The 22045-nt window shown below is 49.3% G+C and overlaps 1 protein-coding gene across 10 annotated transcripts in view; it reads left to right on the top strand.

Annotated features, from left to right (window-relative positions):
* The window catches only part of Asb18 (ankyrin repeat and SOCS box containing 18), a 61612-nt gene that overhangs the window by 9114 nt on the left and 30453 nt on the right, over positions 1–22045 (top strand). For 2 of the 10 annotated variants that reach the window (XM_023722188.1, XM_023722187.1), the window contains exons 1-2: positions 7798–8182; positions 10217–10484. In XM_023722188.1, coding sequence (XP_023577956.1) covers positions 7942–8182; positions 10217–10484 — 509 coding nt within the window. In that variant the 5' untranslated portion in view covers positions 7798–7941. Of the gene's footprint in view, positions 1–7795; positions 8183–10216; positions 10485–22045 lie in introns of those variants that run through there. The other 8 variants (XM_023722192.1, XM_023722191.1, XM_023722186.1 and 5 more) reach the window with 6 other exon arrangements.

Raw genomic sequence — 22045 nt, 5'->3', positions numbered from 1 at the left:
GATCTGACAGTGTGACGCAGCATTACCGATTTGATTCGTGAACTCGTGACTATGTATGCCCATTCCATTCTGTTTTTCCCAGTAACTACTTTTTATTGACTCTTGAAGGAGAATCGGTCGGTAGAACACTGAGGTTCATCACCGTTGCTGTCGCCGTTGCCATCATCCAGGAAATCCCTGGCCCTGCCCTTCCAATGGCTGAGAAACTGCCCTGTGGTGCCACCAGCCTCATCTTCCCCAGGCCATCTCCTCTGCTGCTTCCTGTCCCCGTGCCTGCTGACCACGCCCCACGACCTCCTTTCAGGTGGCTCTGGACCTGCATCCATGGGGCCCGGCCATAGCCTGCCTTGAAGGACGCTTTCTAGGATCGACACCAGAAAGCCTAGCTGGGCAGGGAGAAGGTGCCCAGGGACCCCAGTCTGACTATACTACACTGCGGGGACTGGCTTGGAGGGCAGCTTTGGAGCTGATGTGACTTGTCACCACTATCCTCTGCATTGGGTCAAAAGAGGAGGAGTTTGCCACCCACACCTGGACCAGGTGCTGCTGGTTTTCACCTGAGATGTCTCTGAAGCCATATGAAATGTCAACACCTGGGTGACAAGCACCTCTAGAGGGACACTCTGTGTTCCCCTCAGGTCCAGGCCCTGCCACTACCTTAGCCGGGTGCTTAGACTCCTGGCCCCATGGTTTCCTTTCTGCCCAGGTCACCTCTGCCTGACACCTCTGCCTGGTTCCTACAGTTCACCTCATCCTTGGGCCCAGGATGATGGGCCTGGGCTCCCCACAGCAATAGGACAAGCCTCCCGGGAGACACACATGATCCTGCCCTCTGTGTCCCTCTGTGCTCTGCCCAGATATTCCCTGTAGAGGAAGCCCATGCTGGCCTGCTCCCTCCACACTGCACTGTGTTGGCTCTATGGAAGAGGATCCAATCGCACTCACGATCCAGTGGCATCCGTGTCTGTGTCTCCCGACAGCCAGTGGCATCCGTGTCTGTGTCTCTCACTGAACTTAACATAAGGTGCTAGGGATCAAACCCAGGACCTTGTACACACAAAGTAAAAGCTCTATCACTGAGCTGTACCCCTGGAAAATTTAACGCTCTTAAAAACAAAGATTTCTACTCTTTCTCTCCTTGTGCTTCTAATACCTAAAAAATGCTCTGTAAGTGGAGACGCTAGACATAGTATTTCTAAGTTCAACAGGAAAAGTTCACTCCTACCACAAGCTAGGAGAACATTAGCATCAACAAACTTCTAAAAAATTTTATTTTGTTTTATTTTATTTTATTTTGAGACAGGGTCTCTATGCAGTACAGGCTGGCATCAGTCTCACTGCCATCTTCTTGCCTCAGTCTCTCAAGTGCTAGGATTGCAGACATGCACCACCATGCCGAACATAAAGTTTATTTTTTAAAAAAGTCACAATTTGATAGGCCCCCCCAAAAACTTACATTTTTAAATTAGTAAAATTAGACATTACATATTCTTAATTTTCATTTCCAGTCTTACCATTATTTTCTTATTTTTCTGCTAGAAGTTTAAAATTCTAATTTTTGTTAATAAAAAATAAGTCTGGGGCTGCGGAGATAGCTCAGCAGTCTAAGTGCCTGCCTAGGCAAGCACGAGGGCCAGAATTTGATGCCTGGTACCGCATGCCATGCCAGCCCTGCCCTGGCTGCTCCGAGCTGGCCACCAAGTCCAGGTGTGGTGGCATACACTTGTAATCCCAGCACTGGGGAGGCTGAAAACAGGAGGACTACTATAAGTCCGATCTGTGTAGTGAGACCCTGTACCAAATATATAAAATTAAAAATTAAAAACTAATAATAAGTCCAATAAACTTGTAATCCTTTAGGCAAAACGCACCTTGGTCCTTCCAAGACTTTCAAAGGAACAGAAGACAACCCAGGGGACCTGCCCTCCTCAGAGAAGACCGTGAACTTGGCCTTCCTGAAAGGAGCTGGAGGGTGATCAGTGTAACAATCAGCCCAAACCAACTTCAAGAGAGAAGTATTTTGCTCCCGGTGTGAGACTCATAAGAAACAATCAGTCTGAACATGCAATTTGTCTCAAGAGGCAGAAGCTGCAATTTCATCATGTAATTAAATCCCCACGACAGTTGTAAAGCACGCTCCTCACTTTATCAGGAAAAACTGCAAAGCTCTGCTTCCCAGCAAAGTCCCGGAGTCTCGCCGTGGCCTCCCGGGGCTGTGTTCCCAGGGTCCGCACACTGAGGACTTGGTGGCTAGGGGTCACACTGGACCACAGTGGACAGGCAGTGCACGGGGCACCGTGGTGTCTGAGCTTCCAGAGGTCCCCCGGTTGCCATCGAAAGCACCGCAGCTAGGCCTTTGGGTAAGATCCCAGCCCGGGGAGGAGCGACTGTTGTTGTGCCTTCCCTGTGCTGGGCTTAGCAGCCACGTCGTTGGCAAATAAGTGATGAAGCGGTTGGTTCCCTCCACACCGTGTTCTTCCACAGGATGGGAATGAGATTTCTTAATAATGTGAAATCAGTACAGACAATTTAAGTCATTATTAATAGATACACTTGATCTGAGGAAGTAAAATGTTTTAATGTTTTGTTAAATGAGGTGTGCTGTGCTAACATTGTTATTCAGAAAGGAGGTTAAGATACTTTAGCATTTCTGATAGCAGTGTCTGCGGGGCTGATTGTGGCGAACACATCCTAGAAGCGGTAAAATGAGCTTGGTGCTCCGGCCCAGCTTCTTACTTTTAAGAATTTTTTTTTTTTTTTAAATTAAGAGAGGGAGAAAAGAACCTCTGCAGAAGAGGAATAAAGGAAGGGTGGCTTGTAGAAATTAAATAGGGAAAATAAAAGCATGAAAATAAATCCCCTGCCAGTTGGATGGCTCCATGCTCTTGGGAGATCGGTGGTCACCCGGGGACCCAGCCTGGGTTGGCATGCGGTCATCTGCAGAAGTGGATGGTCTAGGATGGGCGAGATCAACCTGGCGCGCAGCACACAGGGAGCACATCAGGACCTGTGTGCGGGAGATCAGGAGCCCCCAGGCAGCTCAGACTCCCTACCCCCTCGAGCCCCTCACTTGGACACTGGCTCTAGGAGGAAGTGGCTCAGGCAAGATCTAGAACCCTGGCCCTTCTCCACAATGGGAGAGACAGCAGAGACACCCTGCCATCTTGGAAACTCTGTCTCAGCCAGAAAGTGCGGAAAGCTGGACTGAGGAGAAAGCCCGTGCTGAGATCCAGGGGTCGACCCCGAGCAGGCTGCAGGGTTGTCCCACAGAGCACGGGCAGCGCTGACCCTCTGAGGCTGCTGAGGGGAAGACCATCTGCAGGCTCAGTGGCAGGAAGCCGGGATCTCCACGTCACGCAAAAACATAGTCACCAATCTGACAAGGCTTTTGTGCCTCCCAGTATAACCTTATGGTAGTTTCTTACCCTTTTTGTCTCATTAGGTCGAGGGACCAAAGTCCCTCCTCATTAGCTGCACACACCACGAGGCTCAGGCGTGCAGCACTAGCTTGTGTGCCTCCTGCAGACTCAACGTTGTGCTTACTGTGTGAGTTCCAAAAATATTCTTTGCAAAATTACGTTCATATCTCGCTCTTACAGTCTTGTTATTGGGGAAATTCAATCCATTCACTCAGTCATCTGGACAAAAGCTGGGCATCCTCTCTTGCTGGATTTTTTTCCTTTTCCTAAATTCACTCCACACTCAGCTAGAAAAGCCCACAGCAATTACATTTGTTTAGTACTCTGCCATGGTCCGCCATACAAATGAGATTCTTCTTCCATCAAATACATACATTTGATGGTTCATCTGAAGAACTAAAAATGGACTAAGTAGGAGAAAACTACATAAATTAGAATCCCTTTCTTTCCGGGACACCCTTGCATTTGTTCACAAACATTTCTTTAACCTACTACCACAACTCCCAAGGCCCAAGAATGCATGGAACCACACTACAAGGGAAAGGGGGAGGATTTTAATGGTGGCACTGGAAAGGGGAAGCAGAACCGGAAGAGAGGTTGAACAAGAGTGCAAAGCCACTCCAAGTCCAGCTTAAGTGCCAAGCTACGTGTGACCTGACTGTGTGTGCTAGTGTGAGAGTGGGGAAACATATGCACAACTGGAACAAACGCAGAAGTCAAAGAAAGCCAGGAGTTAAGACTCAGGTGCCTCAGGGACCCTAGGGAAGATGCTGAATTCTGCCAAGCCAAGAGTCCCAGTAAGGGGTGTTATGGCACCCCACTGACACTTTACTCTTCCTGTACACACATACTTCCTGTGTCTAAAAACACCGCCACATCACTTGCTGACTTGTGACACCTGGATTTGTGTACAAACACCCACTCACCTGTAGCACCAACAAGCTCTGAGTTTCCCAACAAGAAAGAAAAACTCTAGGGTCAGAAACAAGGCAACTACAAGAAAACATGGTCTTACATGCCTGGAGTTTTAATTTCAGCTTGAGCATCAATGAAATCACTGGAGTCTGGGCATGGTGGCACATGCCTGGCATCCCAGCACCGTGGAGGCTGAAAACAGGAGGATCCCTAGGAGTCTGAGCTCAGTAGTGAGACCCTGTATCAAATACATTAAAAAAAAAAAAAATCAGCTCCCTGCTCTGGTCTGTGAGGAGCTTTCCAACCAGAATACCTAAGGCTGGGGTCGGGCACCAGCACCTCAGAAGTTCCTCAGATGATTCCACATCACAGCCAAGGTGTTAACCACTGTGGAAGCACAGGGTCCCAACCCCCAGGGCCCAGGGACTGGTACCACAGCAGGCTGCAGAGCAGGAGTGAGCCGCAGGCTGTCAGACAAGGCTTCCTCTGACTTTACAGAAGATCTCCACCACTCCCGCTCCCGCTGGCACTCCACCTCCCGACAGATCAGCACACAGGAGAGTCTCACAGGAGCCTGAGCCCTGTGCCAGCTGTGCATACGAGGGAGCTAGACCACGCGCTCCTTATGAAACTCGAATCCCACAGCTCAGGCCCAGCCCTTTCCCCCTTAGGGAAACTTTGTCTTCCCTGAGCCCAGGCTCCAGCTGCACTAGAGACATAAAGTTATTATTTGGTTTGGGTAATTTAACCAGATTTTGCTAAGGAAAGAATCACAGTTTGTTTGGTTTTTTTTTTTTTTTTTTTTTTGGTGGAACCAGGGATTGAACTCAGATCCTTGAGTTTGCCGGTCAAGCGCTTATTCTACTGAGCCATCTCCCCGGCCCCAAAGAACCACAGTTTTTCCATCTTCTCCAAAAGGCTCTTTTTACCGCAGGTTGAGACATAGACACATGTCGCCTGTGTCCCCTCCAGATAAGGAATAACTGGGTCACAGAGGAAAGCTCTCCTGGCCCACCTTGACTTCTTCCTGGGGACCTCCTGAGTGCCATGCCATGCTAGCTTATGGAGGCTTTGTCTGAATATTCCCAAGACATCTTTCTCCTAACCCAGTTAAAACATTTTTCCCAGGCCTAACGTGATCCTTCCAGCTGGGGTGTCGTAGTTTCTGTCTCTGCATCTCCGAAGTCTGATGACACACCGTGAAACATGACGAAGATCACGCCATGCTGGGCTGAGTAAGCGAGTGGATGGTCGGTCTTCAGATGCGCTTAATGTGACAGCTGTGTGTCCATTCTCATTTCAAAGAAATGTCTGCAGTCAAGTCATCTGCCTGTCCTATTTACAAAGGCAACATCGTCCACCGTGAGCTATTTTTAAAGGTCTCATGAAGAACCAAGTCTGTTCCTGCCTACTAGTCCCTACCTACTGAGGTCAGCCTTGGCTATTTAGGGTATTGCTGACCAAACCACATGGGAAGCTAAATTTAGCAATGAACGGCTGTGTGCAATGGCTTCTATTCTTGCACTCACCCCCAGAGCCCCACTCCTTTTAAAAATATCCGGTGACAAATTGTATCAGCTACGAAAACATCCTCCAGTTCAGAGTGAAAGGCAAACTTCTCCTGTATCACAGTGCAGTTATGCTTCACTGAATCCTTCAGAAATGTATCTAATTATAAAGAATCCATCATAGAAAAGTGGGGCCGTGGCTGCACTGGCAGAAATGAAATAGCCAGAGAGCTTAACACTACCACTGAAAGACACAACTACTGCTCACAACCAAGTGGCGACCAAGCAGCCCGACCTGTCCGGAGCTGCCCCTCACCTGCGGGACTTGTTTAGGACCAGAAGTGTTTCAGATTTTAGAACTGCATGGACTCTACTGGTTCAACATCAGTAATCCAAAACTCTAAAATTTTGAATGCTTTAAAATCTAAATATTAACAGGGCCAGTGAGATAGCTCAGCAGACCAAGTGCCTGCTTAGGAAAGCACAGGGATCAAGGTTCAATCCCTGGCACCACAAGCTGTGCTGAGACTGGGCATGGTAGCACATGGCTGTAATCACAGTGCTGGGGAGGCTGAAAATTGGAGGATCACTATGATTATTAGATCTTGGGTATTCAATATGCAGTAAGTTACTAATAAAAGAACTTACAGTGTTTTTTTTTAATTGAATGCCTATTTGGAGATCAGTTCTTGGCCACACAAATAAACTCCAGGCCACCACAGCCTGTGATGATGTCTCTGGGGACCCCTGGTCTGCCCTTCACAGTCTTCCACCTGGGAATACTCATGCCCCTCCTCATGGTTCCTATGACCCTAGAGCACACATCCATCCCTAGAGTTTGCAGTGACAGAAAGCAAGAAGCTACCCCTCAAAGCCAGAAGAAGAAATCTTTAAGTAGTAATGCTTTGTTAATAAAATGTATGAAAAAGCATTTGCTGAGGGTACAAGACTAAGTCTCTTAACTTCTCAACCAGGAGTCAAGTTTCCCTAAATGTGCTCAATAATAAATATTTCCAACACTGTGGGCTCTGTGGTTACTGTTGAAACCATTCAGCCTTGCCATGAAGAACTGGGAAGCCCCAGCGGACAATATGCAAATCATAAATCGATGAGCAGTAGCCTTGATTCATGGGCACTGACATTTGAATTCCTGTCACCTTCAAGTGTTATGAAATATTATTCTCTGTTAACTTCTTGCAAGCATGTATCAGTGTAGAAACATTTCCTAGCTCCCAGAACACACAAACATGGAGCCTGGAGAGTGACAGCAGGCGCCTTGTAGTTCCGGCCTCCTGAATGGGCAGCACTAACCAGGACCTCCTTCTCTGAGGGGGAAACTAGATTCTGAACAGCGGAGAGCCCTTCAGAAAGTGGCCACAAGCACTGGTGTCCCACATTGGAGCAGGTGCCACTGGGCAATCCAGGCTGCTGGACAGCATGATGGACAGAGGATGGATTGTGAGGCAGCAGCCTGAATCAGAGCTGGAACAGTCCTGGCTATGCCGCTCCCTTCCCAAGGACACGATTAGGAAGAGATGCTATAATATGTAAGTAGATACTGCTGTACAGAGTAACGGTTTGCTTCTTTCCTCTGAGCTTAAGATTGTCATACCCAAATTCTCAGTTTAGTGCACAGCCTTAAACCTAACAGGATATCGCTTATTGGCCTAGTGGCTTTGGGTTATGGAAGTCGTGTTTAGTGTCTTAGCCTGCACAAACAGCTGTATTCAGTGCCTTCTCCAGCTGAGAGTCCTCAAAGCTGCTAAACACCAGGTAAAGGAAAGGAGTCCATAAGAACTGGCTCGGGTGCCTGGTGTCTGCCCTCAGTGTGTGGGCAGTGGGGTTGGGGTCGGTGTGCACGTCTCGTTCTGGAGTTGGCATCTATATAACCACAGGCATGGTTGAGGACCAGGCATGTTGTGGTCACAGGACCCTGGCCATATCAAGTGACCATTATCACATCAGAGCCTGCAGGATTTATAAATACTCCCCTGCTGGGCCCCAATCGAAGAACAGTTGACTCATGACAATAGAAATAGCTCCCAGTCCGAAGCTATCTTTCCCCTCCTGAGAACTGTGCAGAAATCAACTGCTTTGAGATGAAAAGACGGCCAGAGGCGGTCAGAGGAAAGCTTCAAATCTTTCAGGAGATGGAGAAAGAGTCTCGGCTGAGAGAAAAGCCTCCAGAACTCGAGTACCATGCTGCACTAATCAGAGGAGAGCTGGGCCACGTCCAGCCCCTCATGGACCAGCTCTTCCCGGATGCCAATGTGGTGTTCGAGATCCGTAAGGAGGAGATGGAGTGGCAAGCAGAATCCCCAGCCACCTTTGGGCTGTCAGGTACCCTCGCTCCTTTAAAGCTGGGTGATGCACTTTTGGGGGCTGCTAAGGGTCCCAAGTGTGGCTCAGGCTCATCTGCACTGCATTTGAGGAGCATTGGTATGGAAAGGGTACCAGCAGTAAAGGGAATTTGATCATCGTGGGTTTTGGGTATGGGTTTTTGGTAATGGGCCATGAGAAAGGCATTTGGAAAGGCAAAGTGACTGGTGAGAAGGGTCCTCCATGCCTCCCACCTCCAAAGAGGTGCCTTAGGTTGGGCGCTGATCTGCCAGCACCTGCACTTGGCAGCCAGGAAGCCAGAGCCAGAGCAGAAGGACAGCCAGGCCCTGGCACGCACCTCCACGCAAGACCCTTCTGTGAATCTGTGATGCCGCAGCTCCGAGGGGAGAGCAGACAGTGCCGGCATTCACGGAGGAAGGAACACAGGGCCCTGAGCAGAACCTCCTCCTGGGAGCCAGAGCAGGGTCACTTTTGGGGGCAAGCAAGCAGACCACCAGAATTGCAGGCCTTCCACCTGCCCAGGTGGTGTGGGCTCCCCACCCACCAGAAGATGGTCTGTTGGGATCCACCCCAATTCTGCCAGATGGGGGGATCTGAAAATCATTTACAAGCATCTCCTGTCTCTGATCTGTGAGCTGTGACTTCAAACCATGTTTCTGCTGGTGACAGAACTGGGGCCAGAGTGGGGCTCCTGCGCAGCTCACTCAGGGCTGCCTCCAAAGCCTAATTCTCTGTCTGGCCTGCAGGAAGCCCAGTGGCACCTGCTGGGATGTGGGGACAGGGGCTGGCCTTACACTGTGGCTAAGCCAGAGGCCCAGCCCGGCCCTTCCCATCAGTTAGCAGGAGACTCAGGAACCCACGAGAGGCGAATGCAGCTGCTGGCAGTGGGCGAGAGGGGCTTTGGAGAAGGCAGTGAATCAGCCTGGCTTCTCAGTAATGTAAATAGAATGGAGGAGCCAAGGCCCTGCAGGAAAAGTTATTGCCATCCATCTGGACCATCTTCACCAGGAGGGACAGCCCAAACCCACACAGGCCCCACATTTGGGGCCTCCTTGGGCCACCAGGGCTCTGCCAGGGACAGCAGGCTGTCCCGCCCCCACTCAGTGGGCAGTGAGCTCCAGGCTGGGCCTTCAGGACAGGGGCAGGCTGGGATTCGCTCCACAAGCAGGTAGGTAATTAACGAGTAGCCTTTCAGATCCGCTCAGCATGGGTCCCAGGAAGGAGCTGGCCTGCAGAAAGGGTCTCCTTCATAGCTCGTTACAGCCCCGGTATCGATCCCTCCATCGTTATCAGAAGGCCTGGCGCCTGCACCCTGCCCCTTGATGTGTGTTCTCCGGCCCCTCCCCCCATTTCCATGGGCGCCTCTGTCTGTTAACAACCTTCCACGGGCTTTTTGAAAGCACCAAACTTTTCAGAGAAGGGAAATGTACAGCACCCGTTCCATTCATCCCTCCAGAAAGCGCAACCCTAGACACGCCTCACACGCCCCTAAGAAGTGCAAAGAAACCGACCAGGATGGCGCTGATCAAAGCAGCCTTGGAAACTCCAGCCATCCCCAGCGGGCTACACTTCCTGGGGGTCTTAGCTTGAGCAGCCTTGGTGCGGTGGGCAGTCCTGTTTGGTCCCTTTGTGTCTCTCTATGACGAGGGTAAGCTTGGGGCTCAACGCCCACCCCACGGCAAGCTACCCCACCCAAACCTGGGGAAGGGTTGGATTCCGCACTTAGATTCATTCCGCTATCTGTTAGCTCCTCCAGTCGCACCCCATCCCCCAGTCCACCCGCACCAGGCAAAACACCTTGCATTCGGCGCCCATACCCCCACCCCATCTCTCATCCGCCAGCTCCTTCCCAGTGCCCCTCTCTCATCCCCTCTGCCTGCATCTCTGCGACCCTGTGGGTGTCTCCCTGACCCCATTCTCACGTGTGTCCCCTGAACACCCGCCTGCCCCCACTCCGAGAGAATGGTTCCACCCTCCCGTACTCAGGGGTCCCCCACTTGCTGCCCTCAGTTAACCTTTGCGCCTCCCTGACAGGTCTCTGGACCCTGGAGTACAAGCGCGAGCTCACCACGCCCCTGCGCATCGCGGCGGCCCACGGCCACACAGCCTGCGTGCGACATCTGCTGGACCGTGGCGCTGACCCCGATGCCACCCCTGGGGGCCGCGGCGCCCTGCACGAGGCCTGCCTGGGAGCCCACACTGCCTGCGCCCGCCTGCTGCTGCGGCACCGCGCCGACCCGGACCTGGCCAGCGCCGACGGCCTGGCTCCCCTGCACCTGTGCCGCGCGCCGGCCTCGCTCGGGTAAGGAGGCGCTTGGGCCAGACGGGTGCGCGGGGGACCCTGACCCTGGGCCTGAGGCGCCCCGACCTCGGGCTGCACCGGCCACAGGATCCGGGGTGCGCGGGCTCCCCGACCGTCCACCTGCTGCACCGCCCGCCAGCCCGCCCGCCCGTCCGCCCGCCCGCGGGGAGCAGCGCTGATTGCGCGCGGGCGCCACGCCGGGTAATGAGCGCTCATCACCCCGCGGCCGCGCTGGGGAATGCTAAAAGGCTACTGGCAGGCTGGAGGCTGAAAAATTAGGGTTTTTAATGATAATTTTATGCAGAATAATTGTCGCAGTGTGACATAAATGGTTATCTCCTCGGGTGGGGGCTGCAGGGACCGCGGGAAGCAGAGCCATGCGGGCCAAGGGGGCCCAGGGTCGGGGTTGGGCAGGTCCCTGGGTTCCGACGGTCGGCGGGTCCACAGAGGTCTAGTTGGGGTGTCTCTAGGTTCTGGGTGGGGGGCCCCCAGGGATGGGTCTGGTGGGTCCCTGGGTTCTGGATTGAGCAGGTTCCCAGTTTGGGGTTGGATGGATCTCTGGGGTCCGGTTCAGCAGGTCTCCCTGAGTCTGGATCAGTGGGTTTCCCTGGGGCCTAGGTCAGAGGTTCCCCTGGGTCCTGCCCCAGGGCGGTTGAAGCCTGCTGGCCAAGCGTCGTGGCGCAGCGTTATGCTCCGCCTCTCCCTTGCACAGGGTCGCCCTGACACTTCTACTCTAAAGTTTCCGGTCTCACTTTGGGCCGTAATGGCTCCGCCTCCTTTCTCTGAGGTTTCTAAAAGGCACTTCGAACAGTGTGGCATCACCCTAGCCGTTCCCTCAGCAACTGCCCGAAGTTGCCTGGCTCCCTGAATGCAAGGGCAAGGGCAAGGGGCAGAACCACCACCTCCGAGCTTGGAGTGAGCTCCCAAGGGCCTGCAGACACCCCCACCCCCACCCCCACCCCCGCGTCAAGAATGGTTGGAAGAAACAGAGTCTGGCCATGTAGGTCTGAAAAAGCTTCGCCAAGACTTGAATGGCAGAGGGTCACTGGCTTCACCCGGGCAGGCACGCCATTTCCCAGCAATTCCTCAAATTTTACGGTGACAGAATGTGCTTTCCTCCACCAGCCCTGCTGCAGGGAACCTGCCTCTGGAGCACCTTAGGGCCACACGACTGTGTCCCCAGCCGAGGGCACTCTCTTCTGTCTGCTTCTACACACACACACACACACACACACACACACACACACACACACACTATAATTATCCTGAGATTAGGCCATGTTGTTGTGAGCACAGTTCACCATTTTTTATTGCTGAATACTATTCCATGGTGTGGACACACCACAGTCTGCCTACCCAGTTGAACAATTTCTGATTCATTTCCAATCCAATTCAGGGCTGTTAAGAATAAAACTGCTGCGCACCCTCTAGCACTTTGTATGAGCACATGCTTCCATTTCTTGGGAATAAATAAATATCTAGGATTGGGATGGCTGAATTGCATGATTAAGAAGGTGTCCGCTAAGGACCTGTCAAAGTTCCACTGTCACATAGTTGCCTTAGCACTTTTGTCAAAAATCGGTTGACTTTGGAAGCTGAGGCAGGAGGACTACAACCCACCTTGAGCAACTTGGTGAGACCTGTCTCTAAATGTTTAAACATTTTACAAAGGAAAGAAGATGTGAAGGCCCTGGGTTTACTCAGATTTTTAAAAATATATATTCCATATAATATAACATCACATGTGATACCTAACATACACGTGGGCCTGTTTCCAGACTCATGTCAAGTGCATACAAGACAGGACAAGGCCCTACTGGCTCAGCCATCAGGCTGCGTAAGCCACTTTCTTGCCTCCACACTGAAAGCCAGAAAAGCCAGAGATCCAGTTCCCCGTGGTCCTTGTCCCACCAAAAGGGTGACACTAAGCAATAGAGGCACATGAGGACGAGGACCCCACTGCCCAGCAGCCAAATCCAAGCTTGTGCTGAGAGCTTCCTGGCCCACCACCATGTTCTGGTCTCTCAGAACCCAGGAGGGAACAAGACACTGTCACCTGACAGCTCCCCAGGACACGGGAGGGCAGCAAGCAGTTGGATGGCAGCTTGGATATCCAGGAAGGTGACAGGGAGCTGCACCAAGATGTAAATTGGTGGACTCATGTCCATGCTGTGCGGCCTACGCAGGGTGGCAGAGTGCCACAGGAGAGCCACCCCTCAGTGTTTCCACACTGATGCCACATTGTCTTGGATTCTCTGTAATAACCCTTGAGGTCAGGCCGTGGAAGCTCTTACACATTATTTTTTTAATGTACTTAGTACAAGGTCTACAGGGTCTCACTACATAGATCAGACTCATAATGATCCTCCTGTTTTTAGCATCCCAAGCGCTGAGATTACAGGTGTGCGCCACCACACCCAGTCTCAATCACTATTCTCAGTGTGCCCTGGGGGTGGGGCCAGCACGGCATGCTGGGGATTGAACCTAGGCTGCTGTGTTCTACCTAAGCAGGTGCTTTAGTCCTCTGAGCTGTCTGAAGAGTCATGCATTGTTCTTGTTTTCAGAGTTGTTCTGGCTCTTTTAGCAATGTGCTTTTCTGTGTGTGTATTTTAGATGTAAGTGGTCACTTTCTATGAAATTGCCTACTGCATTTTGGTTTCGGTTGCTGTGAACCTATAAACCAGTGTGAGAGAGCTGACACCACAAGAATGCTGAGCCTTGGGCCAGAGAGACAGCTCAGCAGACTAAAACAGCTGCTTAGGCAAGCTTAGGCACACACAGGAGCCACGCTTCGATCCCTGGCACCACATGATGTGCCAGCCCTTCCCCCAGGGCAGGCTGAGCAGGCCACAGAGTCCAAGCCTTGTGGCACATATGTGTAATCCCACTGCTGGGGAGGCTGAAAACAGGAGGATCACTATGAGTCTGAGCTGTATAGTGAGACCCTATAACAACCAAATACATTTAAAAAAAAAAATACTGAGCCTTGAGCCATGCATGGCAGTACACACCTACAATCCCAGCACTTGGAAGGCTGAGACAGGAGGGTTGCCACAAGCTCCAAGCCAGCCCCAGCTACATAGCTGTTCCTCTCCCAACAAAAAAGGACTGAGATTTTCAGCCTATGACTATTTCATGCCAGCCCATTTACTTAGGGCCTCCTTCATTTCCCTCAGTTATCCTCTAGAGTTTTTGGTGCTCAGAGTCTACATCTATTTTATAAGGTTTATCGCTAATGATTTCATGCTTATGCCATCGTAAATAAATTGTTTTAAACTTCTATTTCTGGTTCCGTGTATGTACTCTATAAAATTGATAATTACTGTGTATTCATCTCGTATCAGGCAACCTTGCTAATTCATGAGTCACTCCAGTAGCTCTTCATAAAAAGCAATACGGTTTCTTTGCAGGCAACCAGGGCACCTGAAAATAAAGACAGGCTTGCTTCTTTTGTGATCCGGACGCCCCCTTTCGCTTTTTCCTGACTTAATGCCCTGACTACAGCCTCCGGCACGATGCAGGGCGCAGGTGCTCAGAGCAGACAACCTTCCTTGCTCCTGCGCAGGAGGAGAGCTTTGAGCCCTTCACACTGAGTAGGAAATCGAGGCAGGGACTTTGTAGGTGCATTTCTCAAAGACTGAGAGCGCCTTCGGATTCCTACTTTGTTGATAGATGTACTATGAGAGGATATTTAATTCTATTAGATGCTTATCTCTGCATGTATGGAGACAACTGTATGGTGTGTTTGGGGGTGTTTGAGTAGATAAATTTACACCAAGTGATTTTAAAATGTTAAGCCAACTTTGCATTCCTGGGATAAATGACACTTAGTTATGAAGTATTATCTTTTTTATATAATGTTGGGTTTGATTTACTGTGACTTTTTGAGTATCTGTATTCATTCTCATATATCAGTCGGTAGTTTTGTGATTTATTTTTGTCTGATTTTGATATCAGAATAACACTGGCCTCAATAATGATTTGAAAAATGTTCCCTCCTATTCTATTTTCTGAAAGACCTTAAAGTGTTCCTAAATGGAACAGCTCACCAATGAAGCTACCTGGGTGTAGAATTTAATTGTGAATGGTTTTTAACTACAAATTCATGTGTGTGTGTGTGTGTGTGTGTGTGTGTGTGTGTGTATGTGTGTGTGGTTCCGGGGCTTGAACTCAGGACCTTGAGCTTGCCAGGCAGGTGCTCATGCCGCTGAGCTATCTCCCCAGCCACACAAGTTGTATTTCTTTACGGGACACAAAGCTCCTCTGACTGTTTCTTTCTGAGTCCTATTTCATAGTCTGTATTTGTATTTCTTTCAACTGAGCTGTCGTCTGTTGCCATACAGTGCGCTGCTGGGATCCGCTGACTAGCTCGGGAGGCTGTCACACCATCACCTCTCTGGCTTAAGCTATGAGAACTCCTGCCTTGCCCACTCCTGTTTTACTTTGATGGTTCTTCTCTACTGTTTTTCTGTTTTCTGTCTCAGTGATTTCCGCTGTGGTCTCTATTATTCTCCTTTGTTTATACTGTTTCATTTTCTCAGCATTTTCTGACTTATCAAAGTAGAAGCCAGTATTACCAACATGAGGATTTTCTTCCTTTGGAACCCAGTCTTTCAGTGCTAAGCATGTCCCTTCTGTACTACTTTAGCTAAATCCGCAGGAGTCCATCTTTTGTGGCCTTACTTTCAATCACTTCAAAATACTTTCAAATTTCTCTTTTTAACTTTTCTTTCAATCGGGGTAATGCTAAAGCATGTTATCTAGTTTCCAAGTATTTGCAGATTTCCAGGTAGTGCATCTTTTGGATTGATGCAGAATCTCACAGACTAAGGCAGGATCAGCGCAGCTCGAGCCAGCAGGGGCTTCCTGCCGTGAGTCTGTCTCGGTATAGACCAAGGGAAACAGAAACCACCCGACACGTATCGCCTCACAGTTTCTGTGGGTTCAGTTTGGCGGTTCCTTAGGTGAGCTGCCTGCATCCGAATCTCCTGCAGGACTCGTCATCAGGCCTGGGTGGACTCTGAAAGGCCAGCGGGGCAGGAGCCCACTGCAGCGCCCGTGCGGCCACCGGCAAGGACTACTGGGCTGCGCGACTGGTTCTTGCTGGTTGAAGCAGGGCTTCAGCTCCCTGCTGCCCTAGCCTGTTCTCGCCGCTATCATAGATACCTTACACGGGCAACTTACAAATAATAGAAATTTCTCACTGTTCTGGAGGGCGAGGTGTCCGAGGTCAAGGCACCGGCCAGCTGATACAATTGGCGGGGGCCTGTTCTCTGCTCCCAAGAAGGAGCCTTGTTGCTGCGTCTTGTACAAGAGGGGATGGGAGGAAAGAGCCTACTTCCTCGGGCTGTTTAGCTGTTTTATAAGGATGCTAATCCAGGCTATGAGGGAAGAACCCTTATAGCCAAATCGCTTCCCACGCACAGAGGTGCGCACGCACGCGCATTTACTGCCATTGCGCCGAGCATTAAGCTGTGATGTGAATCTTGGAGTAACACAGAATGCAAGCCGCAGCCCAAGCCCTCCACACAGCCTCAATGCACACTGCCCACTGGGCCTCCACGGCCTGTTGAAAGCATTTGGGATTTCTTCATTTTGAGGCTTTTGGGGTTGCTGTTGTTGATTTTACTGTTGCAGGTGGATTACAGCCACTCCAGCAATGCTTGTCAAAACTCCTCTCCTTTCCTCACTCGGTTGCGTTTGTACTTTTGTGTGGGCTGTGCTGCACCACACCTTGCCTCAGCTCTCAAAATGCATGCATTTTGGAGGGACAGTGGGTCACAAAGGGCAGAACGCCACACGCAGGGCCAGGAGTCCGCAGAAAATTCGTGTGCGTAGTGGGCAAAGGAGTGGGCTGGTGGATTCCTACTGGAAACTTCTAAGGCAGAAAGCAGCGTCATACTAGAGGGCAGAAGCCACTCAGACAAATTACAGAAGTCTCTCGGTGTACTAAGACTAAAATTACTAGTCAATCAAATATTGATCGCATTCCACTTTGAGCGTGTTTTTCCACCGTACAATGGCACGTCCCCAAGTGCCTGTTTTATTCCAAAGAACTGTAGTGAACACTCCTCTGAACCGCAGCATCCACACTGAACTACCCAGGCACTACCGGCAGAGTGCTGCGCTTGTCTACAGTGTCTGTGTTCTCTCTGTAAAACAGGAGTAACCGTGACGCTTGAATCACGGGATTTTTTCCAGCATTGAATGAATCATCACACGCACAGAGCTTCACCAGGCACTGGGCCTGTGGTAAGAAGGTCATAGGTGCTGGTTCTGACTCCTGGAGCCTTGTGCGCAATCACTTTGTTTGCTTTGTGGGGCCACCACAGGATTTCACTACTTAAAACTAACCACAGACCTTGTTTCTTTCTTGTATCACCATATTTGTTGGTTTGTTTGTTTTTGTATTTTAGGGAAGGGTCTACAAGGTGATCAGGATCTCACTACTAACTCGTAGTGACCTGCGTGTTTACAGCCTCCCAAGAGCTGGGATTATAGACACGTGCCACTACATCCAGTCTCAGGGGTGGTCTCTGCATGCCCTGGGGGCGGGGCCAGCACAGCAGGCCTGGGGATCGAACCCCCGGCCCTCCACCTGTCTCTCCATATTTGTTGGACATCTATGATTCATGATTTATTTGCTGTAACGCCCTTAGTCAAGAACATAATTGATGATTATAGCGCATTCCTAGAGAAAAATCCAGCCTCTTTGATGATATTCCACATTTAAATATCTCCCTTGCGCCACTCCCCAAAAGCCTGCCTGTATTTCCTTTCCCTTGTTCAGATTTAATTTTAGAATGCTATCCTAGAGCGGTTCCTAGAACCAGGATGCTAGCAGAACTGCTAAAACCCAAACAAAGCCTGCTGTTAAGCCCACTGTCCTGCCCCAGTGTTCACTTCTTAATTCTAACAAATGGATCGTGAAAATGTAAGATGTTAACCTGGGGAAGCTGGATCAAGAATATCTGTAAACTGTAATTTATTAGAAAGATACTGCTTTTTAGTAAAGAATGAGAATATACCACCTACTCAGAGCACAAAACAAACACAAAATACCCTGAAGCCTCACCACATAGCTTAAAATAATCCAGCAAGCTCCTCTGGACTTCAGAAGGAGCAGAGCTCCCAGCAAAGCATTAGAGCTACTAGGGTCTGAGCCACAGTACAGAAAGGTGATTTCTAGGCTTCAGCTGGGTTTTCAGAACCACAGGTCTAGGGCATTGTTTAATAAGGACTTTGAAAGTGGCTTCATATTTAAGTGGGATTTTTAACCCCTTATTGTCCGTCCTCCTCTTGCCCCACCCCCACAGCCCTTCCTTTTGCCTCTGTTCCAGGTTCCTCTGAATCTTACCTTTTTCTTCACTTGGGAATCTTGATTCATTTAAGCCCTGGCAATTGTGGAAAAGTTTAAGTCACGTGATGAATAAAGCAGAGAAGAACAGGCAGAACTGTGTCAGAGCTGGCTTGGAACCTCGAGCGTACCAACGATTGCAATGGAGGGGGCCCACGGGTGCCCCTGAACACCTCCACAGTATCAGCCAACTGCCTCGAAGCAGGAAAAGTTAATAGATGTCAGAAGGACTGGAGGGTTCATCTGGGCTTTTCAGCTCTAAAGAGTCCCCTAAAGTTAGACTCTGAGGAGGTCTGGCTTCAGGGAGTATAAACATTATCACTTTGACAAGAAAGAGCTACCTTCTCTGCAATCTTTTTATACATAGTAGATTTTAGGTCATCCTTAATTTTTTTTACCTCACAGTAGAGAGGGGGTCGTTGACCTACATACAGAGTCATTTCATTTCCGTACTCTGATGACAATGGTCTCCACCCCTAAGGGACCTCGCTCGGCCTCAGCCCCTTTCAGTTGGCAATTCTCCGTGGGCCCAGGACTTTTACACCTTTGAGTCTCTGAGTTCCTGGGATTTAAAAAAAAAATGATCTGTGCTTCCTTCCAACCAGCAAGCTTCAGAATTCAGAATCCAACACACAAAAAGAAATATCAGAGCTTTAATCTAGGAGCTTTTGAAGACATTTTCCCAAAAAGAAAAGTTCAGTAAAGTTGCTCGGCTCGCATTAGTGGCCTGCCTTCCAGCCTCGCCCTATTTATTACCATGAAACCCTCTCCTTGACCCCCTTTTTCTTCATTCTGAAATAATTAAAATGAGAGGAACATCTGCTGAGTCCCAGGGCTTTTTCCCATCTATAGCTGTCTTGATTTAAACAAAAACCAAGACACTTGCTTCCTGTGCGGACGCTTCCTGTGGCAGCGGCTGGACTGTTTGTACCAGCTGTGTGGAGACAACGAGACTGAACGCTGGGACAGCAGCGCATTACCTTGGGGAAAGTAAACATCGGTGAAGAAATCGACAGGCGCTTCTTTCCTAGTTCCGACAAGTTGAAATCGTGGCAGAGTGAAATGAAGGGCAGCTGCTTCCTGGCTCCACGGCAGTCCGCTCTAGGTTCCCTGTGCACCAGAATCCGGGGCGCTCACGTCCTTCCTGTCAGCTGGTGTGGGATTGCACACAAACTGCGCATATCCTCTCATATACCTTAAATCTCTCTCAATGCCTAAAGGCCTAACGCAAGGTGAACGCTATGCAAATAAAGTTTATACTGTCTTGTCTGTGGAATAGCGACAAGGGAAGGCAGCTTCACATTTGCCTTTCAGATGCAATTTTTTTTTTTTTTGGTCTTTTTGAGACCGTCTCACTATGCACTTCAGGCAGACTTCAAACTCCCAGTGATCCTCCTGCCTCAGCCTCCTGAGAGCTAGGATTACAGGTGTGTGCCAGGTGCAATTGTTCTGAATATCTTTCCTCCACAGTTGGTTGAAACTGTGGCTGCAGAGCAGTGCATGTGGAGAATCGGCTGTGTTACTTTCCCTGAGGAAAAAAGAAGAGTTGCAAGCAGGCACAGGGACCAGGGGTTCAATCCCTGGGCCTGCCATGCCAGCCGCGCCCCCAGGGCACACAGAGACAGCAATTGAGACTGGGCATGGTGGCGCACACCTGTAATCCCTGCTCTTGGGAGGCGGGTCACTATGAGTCTGATCTAATAGTGAGACCCTGAGCACCCTGTAGGCCCTTCCCTAAAATACAAAATAAATAAATAAATAAATAAATAAATAAATAAATAAATAAATACATAAATAAATACATAAATAAATAAATAATAAAAAGAGAAGAGCTGCCCTCTGGCCAGTACATAAGCAGGGGTGACTGCTCAGACTCTTTGCCCCAGTCAGCGACCACAGGAGGTTTACCTTCCTGAGGTGCCAGGCTCAGAAGCTCCGACCTAGAAAACAGCCCCCCCTTCCACACTGCAGTAAGTGCTTGATTCATTCCTCAAGTGGAAAATGGAAGATGCAGTCTTGTTCAGCAGGCGTACAGAGTGCTGACGAAGCACCACAGCAAAGGACCGGCACAGCGGCGGCCTCACCAGAGGACTCAGTATGGAAGAGAAGTTAGGGTGTCCCTGAGCACTTGTGTCTTTTCTACTATGGTCTCCCCAGGCTGGTACAGCCTGCTTATCCCCATTCTACAGATTTAAAAACTGAGGTTCAGGGGCCCAGCATCTTGCCAAGAGGATGGCACACAGGAGGCAGAGTCAGCCGGGACCCGAGGACACGCGCTGCGAGAACAGGATGGAAAGGTCATCTCTGTCCTCTGTGCTTTTGGTTAAAAGCTGCCGACCACCCGAAGCGGCTTCACTTCTCCCTCACCAGGAACTTTCAAGCATGTTCTAGGATTCAGCGCTCCTGCCCCCGATGGCATCCCAGACAGGTTCCCTCAGCCCTCAGGTCGCTGCAAAGCCAGTCCAGGCCACATCAGAACTTTTCCTTCCCAGCAAAGCTTTGATTAGACACTTGCTAAGAGATACACAAATGCCAGGCAGCCCCTGTGCCAGTGCTCAGTGTCATCCGCCATCAGAGAAACACAAGTCACAGCCGGGGGGAGACATTCACTCTGTCGTCTGAGGCACTAAGCGAACTATAAAAATCCGACAATACTAAGTACTGGCAAGAACAAGGTCTCTCGTGCATTGTTTCCAGGTGTGTGAATGATACAGTTTGTGAAACATTCTGGAAGTTTCTTTCTCTAATTTCTCACAGCAAGTTAGTCAGTCGTGTACAGGAAGGTTACTGATTTTTGAACGTTGACTTTGTATCCAGCTCTGCAATTGAATTTGGTTATTAAATCTAGCAGTTGTTTAGTGGAGGTTTTGGGATCTTCTGTGGAGAGTATCATGACATTTACAAATAATAATTTAACTTCTTCCTTTCCTATCATTATTCGTTTCATTTCTTTCTCTTATATAATTGCTCTGGATTACAGTTCCAGGACTATGTTGAGTACGAGTGGTGACAGTGGACATCCTTGCCTTGTTTCTGATTTTAGAGTGGAACCTTTCAGTGTTTTGTCCATCTAGTATGATGTTGGCTGTTGGTTTGTCATAGATGGCTCTAGCAGATTAAGATAAAGGCCATCTATTCTGATTTTCTGTAGGGTTTTTGTCATGAATGGGTGCTGGACTTTGTCAAAAGCTTTTTCTGCGTTTATTGAGATCATCATGTGGTTCATGTCCCTGGCTCTGTGAATATCATGTATTACATTTATTGATTTACATATGTACAAGCACCCCTGCATCCGTGGGATGAATCCCACTTGGTCATGGTATAAAATCTTCTTGATGATTTGCTGCATTCTGCTTACTAGTATCTTATTGAGGATTTTTGCATCTATGTTCATTAGGGAGGTTGGCTGTAGTTCTTTTAATTGGGTCTTTGTCTGGTTTTTGGTATCAGGGTAATGCTTGCTTCCAGGAATGCATTTGAGAGTATTGCATTCCTTTAAATTTCATTAAAGATGTTTAGAAGTAGTGGTATTAGGGCTTCTGTATATTTCTTGTAGAATTCAGCAGTGAATGCATCAGGGTAGCAGTTGCTTGTAAACATGTAACTATTGCACTTCTAAATATTTATCTAGAAAACAAGATGATCTACCAGAAGAGCAAGACCAAAATGTCCACAGCTGATCTATTTTAATAGTTAAGACGCTGAAATGCCAAACTCCCATCAGTCACACTAGGAAAGTGGATTAGAAGGTGAGGTCTGTCTATACAATGGAATACAACTCAGCAGTTAAAATGAAAAAGGAAATAACTTCTCCTGCACCTGCAGTAGTAGGGACAAATGTCAGAGACACCATATTGAGCAAAAAGAAGTGAGATGCAAAACTGCAGAAAATTCTAAAAAGACAAAATTATTCCACAGTGACAGAAATCAGAGCAGTGTTTTCTCTGGGGTGGGAATGTCTTTAACATCTGGCAATTGTCCTACTGCTTTCTGCCCTTCCTGGTGAGGAAAGCCTTCCACCCCACCGTTGGCCTTCCAGCCAGAGCACTCTCTGCCATCCTGGGTCCTCTATGCTGCCCTGTAGACTAGGAAACTACCCCAAGGAAGTCTAAGCTCTTCGCCATTCAGTTCTGGTTTCTCAAGTCAGACCAAACATAAGACCACCAGCAGTAAAATACAAAAAAAAAAAAAAAAAAAAAAAAAA

Source organism: Octodon degus, unplaced genomic scaffold (genome assembly GCF_000260255.1).
Source record: "Octodon degus isolate 3935 unplaced genomic scaffold, OctDeg1.0 scaffold00089, whole genome shotgun sequence".
Taxonomy (NCBI): Eukaryota; Metazoa; Chordata; class Mammalia; order Rodentia; family Octodontidae; genus Octodon; species Octodon degus.
This window is presented reverse-complemented; position numbering and strand designations above follow the sequence as displayed.